Raw genomic sequence first — 6,128 nt, 5'->3', positions numbered from 1 at the left:
GACCACTGAGCTACATCCCTAGCCTTATTTTGTATTTTATTTAGAGACAGGGTCACACTGAGTTGCTTAGTGCCTTGCTTTTGCTGAGGTTGGATTTGAACTTGAGAACCTCCTGCCTCAGCCTCCCAAGCCACTGGGATTATAGGTGTGTGCCACCCTGCTTGGCTAAGGATCTTTTATATATCATATTCAAATTTCTATTCCTTGCTTAAGACAATGCACAACCTACAATAAGAACTCGGCTCCTATTTGTTAAAGAAATAGATCCAAAGAACATTACAGTGAATTTCTTGCTTTGAAAAGATTACTGACCACAGAAGAGGAGGTATTAAAAATGCCTTTATACCAAGTGCAATGTGGTAGCCTGGTTTGGATCCTCAAACAGAAAAAGGACATTAGTCAAGCCATTTGAGAAGACATGGAAGAAGCTTAGATGCATTATGCTGAGTGAAAAATGCTAGTTGGCAAAAGCTGTGTATTGTATGATTCCAGCTATATGAGCTTTCAGAAAAGGTAACACTAAAAGACCATAAAATGATCAGTGGTTCCCAGGGGTTCTGGAGAAGAGTGGAGAGAGGTACAGAGGTGGAGCACAGGGGATCTTTAGTGAAATTATTCTATATGATACTGTGATGGTGGACAAATATCTTCAGATATCTGTCAAATCCCACAGACCTGTACAATACAGAGAGTAGACCTCAATTCAAACTATGAACTTCAGTTAATAATAATGTTTCAATATCAGCTCATTGTTTTAACAAATTTACCATACAAATGTAAGCTGTTCATAGCAGGGGGAACTGTGTACGAAGGGTGGAGCGGTGGGCACGTGGGGCTTTGCAATACTTGCTCAATTTTTCGGTAAAAGAAAAAACTATACAAAAATGCCATTAACTTTTTTTTTTTTTTTTTTAAGGACAGTATCAGAAAAGCTGGCAAAAGTTGAATAAAGTCTGGAGCTTAGTTAATAGTAGCGTACCAGCATTCATTTTTTAGTTTTCATAAATGCCGTGGTTATGTAAGAGGTTAGCATCAGAGAAACAGTATATGGGGACTCTGTACTATCTTTGCCAAGTTCCTGCAAATTTAAAATTAATCCCAAATGAAAAGTTTGTTGTTTAAAAGAGGGCATCAGAGCAAATGAGGAGCAGCATCTCCTGATGACCCTTTGGGAACTGTTGTTGGGCTGGGCACCCCAGGAACACAATAGCCGTTCAGATGGCCAGAAGTACACAGTAGATAATGAAGGAAAAAAAGCCAGTGTTCAATGCTTATATTTCAATTTTTCTTAAAGCCACCCTACCCCCAACCTCAGGGCTGGGCTCGAACCCAGGGCCTCACACATGACATACCCGCACACTGTCACTGAGCTTCACCCCAGCCCCACACTTCAGTTCTGGACTTCAGGTGATGCCCTGGCACCAAAGTTCCTGACAGATGAAGTTAAATATGGTGTAACACATTCATGTATAACTCAGCAAAGGGCTCATGCAAAGGCCATCACCCATTTTTGAAATGAGAAAAAATGACTAAGGAACAAAGACTGTAGTTGTATCTTTTAAACTTAGGGTTTATCTTTTCCCTTGGAACATCTTCCTTCCCTTCTCTCCTTCTGCATTAGACCCAGGGTATTCTTTAAGGAACAAGACAGACATAAGTCTTGCCCTTAGGGGAAGAAATAGGCTTTCCATAGCCAAAGAGTAGGTATATGCCTGTAACTTGGTGCATGCCTTCATCTTTCATGACTTTTCATGTTGGTTTTGTTCTGTATTGGCCTTGCCACTCCTTCTCAGACACCAAGCCTGCGAGACAATATTGCTTTGTGATGGACCACAAGATTCCAAAGACTTCCTTGTCTCTGTTTTTGTGATATTTTATAAGTGACACCACCTCTGAGATTGATACCTTAAATATATCTTTAAAAACACTTCAACAAGTTATCTTTCCTGTGGAAAGAACGGTAGCTTAAGTGACATGGCTTTGGGGGTAGAGAGGAACAGTCATTTAGCTGGTGACTGTTGAAAGAGTTGAATTCCACACTGCTTAGTGATATTGGCTCATGGGGGCTCAAAGAGGAGAATTCTTTCTGGGCACTACTCTCAGCTCTAGCTCTTGGGCTCATCTGCTGGACTGTGGCCACGTTTCTCCTTACTGTTTCCATCCGGGATCTGGTTCTTCCTCATGTACCTGAGTGCTTACTCTGTTTAATCTGCAGAGCAAGGGCAGGATACTGATTCTTAGGAGTGTGTTTTATTTGGCTAGTGAGTTATTACAGAGCAAAGCAAGCTATTTCCTGTCCCTCCCGTCACTTCTAGACATACATGGGACAATGGAATAGAATCGTATTTTGAGATATTCTTTGCCCACAAAGCACACTCAGCCTATTTTTATTTTATTATCTTTTGGTACTAGGGATTGGACCCAGGGGTGCTTTATCACTGAGCTACACCCCAAGTCCTATTTTTTTTTTTTTAATTTTGAGAGAGGGTCTTGCTAAATTGCTGAGGCTGCTCTTGAACTTCTTTTTTTTTTTTTCCAAGCCAAACTGTATCCAGCTTTATTAAAGATACTTTTCATAAACAATCATGGTATTTCAGGCAGGACATGGGCAGACAATCGTTAACAGTATACAACAACTTTCAAACTCCCTTCTTGAATGGACTACCAAAATCAGAAAGCCACTATAAAACCCAATGAAGTCTTCATTTGATGCTCTGAATAGGGAAAGTTTAGAGTGAGGGTTGACATTTCACATTTAGCATGTTGTTTAACAACTTTTCACAAGCCGACCCTGACTTTCAGGAAATGAAAGGAAAATGGCAAAAATTATTAATCTGAAGATCCACAATCTAGAAAAGGAACTGCTGCTCTTCTGAGGGACACTATTCTCAATGACGTCACTGGAAAGTCCAGATTGCCCCACACACTGGTAAAACCAATCGTTGGGAATCAGGTCCCAATAGGTCTGAGTTTAGGGGAATTAAGTCTATGCCGATGGCAGAGAGGGACAGGAGGACATACAGATGAGTTTGAGTTTTTCCATACCATAAGGCATTTGTGCCAAGGTGGCTATGTGTGCCAACATCAGGGAATCCCTTCCTCTTGGGAACAAAGAGGAAGTCTCTCAAAACTAGAAGGGAAAGGTGTCTTCCCCCACAGCAATCCAGTTTTAGAGACATTCTACTAGTGACATATGCTCCTTCCCCCGCAAAACAACAATGAAGTGTTCTGTGTGCTAACAACATAGCTTAAAAAAAAAAAGTAAAACAAAATTCTGCATTTTTATAAAACTTGATAAAAAATAGTATTTCAAACTGTACAGTCACCAGAAGTACACAGTTATCAAAAACGCACACACTTCACTTGGCATCTCCAGCACCTTCAGCTTTCTGTGCCTGGTCTGTTTTGGCATCTCCATTTTCTGCAGGGTTATTCCCATCCTTGCCAGTGTCAGCTTTTCCCTTTTTCCCTTTGGGTACCTTCTCTCCCTTCTTTGCAGGGGCCTTTTTAGGCTTGGGCTCTGGCTTTGGAGGAGCAGGTTTGGCAGACAACCTTGCAGATCTTCTCTGTGGTTCGTCTTTCACCTTGGCTTTATCTCCTTTAGCATCCCCTTCAGCCTTTCTCTTGGGCATGGTGGCGACGGCAGCCGGACGCAGGCGCTGGACGCGGGGATGCAGCGGCGCGCGGCTTTGGTCGGTCCGGGGGTCGTTCTCGCCTCTTCTTCCTGCTCTTGAACTTCTAATTGCTGAGGCTGCTCTTGAACTTCTGAACCTCCTGCCTCAGCTTCTTAAGTTGGGATTATGAGCATGTGTGCCACTGCACCTGGCCATCTCTGTCAATTTTAGAAGGCCCATCTAATTTTCTATAAGCATCTAAACAAGATTCAAATTTCTGACCTCTAGATAGGGTGAAGCTGGTCTGTTTCTGCCTCTGACACATAGGTTGTCACAATTTTTCTGAGTGTAGCAACAGCCTGGAGTGATAAGCAGGATCTGGAATTGAGTAATGACTATGGCTATATGAGTAGTGACTAAGTCAGCCCCAGGTACAGGGCTGACTTCCTGAGTGTGGGACCTGTGAAATCCTACACGCTGTGCTTAGAAGGACCTCATGTTAGGTTTAATGTTCTGCTGTCCCTATCTTGAAATGATTAATAGTTTTCAAACAAGAGACATGAATTGAACTTTTCACTGGGTTCCACTAGTTACATAGCCTGTCTTGCCCATGTGTGATCATTACAATGGGATCAGACAGATTGGGGTTCAGACAATTTGAGCTTAACTCCTTGCTAACTGTGAGAGCATGAGTAAATTCCCACTTAACTCTCTGAGCCTCAGTGTCCTCACCCATTAAGTGAGGAAAATTTCTCATTATGAAAAATACTTAAGTGGGAAAACACAATTCATTTTTTTTAATTTTTTTTTTTAGAGAGAATTTTAATATTTATTTTTTTAGTTTTCGGCGGACACAACATCTTTTGTTTGTATGTGGTGCTGAGGATCGAACCCAGGCCGCACGCATGCCAGGCGAGCACGCTACCACTTGAGCCACATCCCCAGCCCCAAGGGAAAACACAATTTAAAGAACTACCTTGGTGAAAATGGATAGACCTTGAGAATATTATGTTAATCAAAATAAGCCCAACTCAGGAGGTTAAGGGTTATGTTTTCTTTCATATGTGGAAGCTTGGAGAGGTAAAAGGAAAAGAAAGGTGGGGGTGGGGATCTCATGAAAATCAAAGGGAGATCAATAGAATAGAGGAAAGAGACCAGAGGAGGGAGGAGGGAAGTGCTGGAAGAGGATAAGATGATATTGGCAAAATTGTTATACATATTGTTCAGTTGTGTTTCTCTCTCTCTCTCTCTCTCTCTCTCTCTCTCTCTCTCTCTCTCTCTTTTGGGGGGGGATCCAGGACCTTGTGAATGCAAGGAAAGCATTCTACCAACTAAGTTATATCTCTAGCCCCTTATATATTGTTCAATTGTGTGTGTGCATGTATGAATTTGTAACAACAAATCCCACTGTTACATACAACTATAATGCATCAATAAAAAAATGAGGAAAGTTTAAAAAAAAAAAAACTACCTTGGTGCTAGGCACACAATGGATACCTAGCCAACCAGCCAACCATCTTTCCAGAAGAGTAAAACACATTTCCTCTTTTGCTATTTGTACAAGGCATTGTGCTCAGCTGTGTTTAGGGTGCAGAGTTGAAAGTAATGTGTTCCCAAATAGCTCATAAAGGCTCCTGCTCCCACACTGGTTCCTGCCAACAGAATTCAAACACAGTATCAATTAGGGGACAGGTTATTATTTGCTTTGGGGTAGGAAGGAGGTAAGAGGAAAGAAAGTTATAACATTTAGGGATAAAAAGGTGAGTTTGTGATTTGAATCTTAGAGAAAACTTGACAGGCAGCTCTGACCAGAGTAATCTCATTTTGACAAATGCCCCCAGGAGGAAGAGGGTGATAATATGGGCAAAGAGAGACAGAAGAAGAACAGGAAGGGAGCCATCCAAATTACGTACCCAAGGTTGAGACAAGAGCAGAATTGAATCTAATACTGGATAACATATAAAATGTTAACACTTGCATTGTCAAACCGAGCAGTCAGTTTTAAGTCATCAAAGATTTCTGGGTTTAGCTACAATCTTTTTTTTTTTCAGGTTAAGCATGAAAGCAGGCAGACTAGCAATGCAAATACACAAGGAAATTTACCATCTTGGTTTAATAAATGAGTTTATGTGCAGTGTTGAACCAGCACAACTTCCTTAATCCAGTATCTGATGAAGGAGCAAGGATAGAAGAATTAATTTACCACACACTAATTAAAGAGGGGTATGCACTGTATATACGGTGAAAGTCTCTGAAATGAATATTTGATAAACAATATCTGGTAAATTAAAAACCCGAAATGTTAAATTAAATGCAAATTAAAAATCTGGAATGTTAAATTAATTAAATACAGAAAACTGCATCAAATAACATTACAGGTCTCAGTTAAATCAGGGAAGGGAAAAAAAAAAAAGCCAAGTTACTCAGCATCACATCTTGCCAGTGTGCACTCCTGATTCACCTGTTGGGAATAAATAAGGGTGCCAAGAGCTTTGGCTTTATTTGTGAATTTAC

The 6,128-nt window shown here is 40.9% G+C and overlaps 1 protein-coding gene across 1 annotated transcript; it reads right to left on the bottom strand.

Annotated features, from left to right (window-relative positions):
- Nucleotides 1-2,541: 2,541 nt before the first annotated feature.
- Nucleotides 2,542-3,727, bottom strand: LOC107149450 (non-histone chromosomal protein HMG-17). The gene has a single exon (XM_015494224.2). It carries the CDS (start codon nucleotides 3,630-3,632, stop codon nucleotides 3,360-3,362), a length of 273 nt encoding a protein of 90 aa, XP_015349710.1. The 5' UTR covers nucleotides 3,633-3,727; the 3' UTR covers nucleotides 2,542-3,359.
- Between the last annotated feature and the right edge of the window lie 2,401 nt (nucleotides 3,728-6,128).

The sequence above is a fragment of the Marmota marmota genome, unplaced genomic scaffold, assembly GCF_001458135.2.
Source record: "Marmota marmota marmota unplaced genomic scaffold, marMar, whole genome shotgun sequence".
NCBI lineage: Eukaryota > Metazoa > Chordata > Mammalia > Rodentia > Sciuridae > Marmota > Marmota marmota.
The sequence above is the reverse complement of the archived record's forward strand: the minus strand, read 5'-3'. Positions and strand labels throughout refer to the sequence as shown.

What these genes read in the sequence shown, in the direction of transcription:
- LOC107149450 (XM_015494224.2), bottom strand. Translation starts at nt 3,632, where the DNA reads ATGCCCAAGAGAAAGGCTGAAGGGGATGCTAAAGGAGATAAAGCCAAG.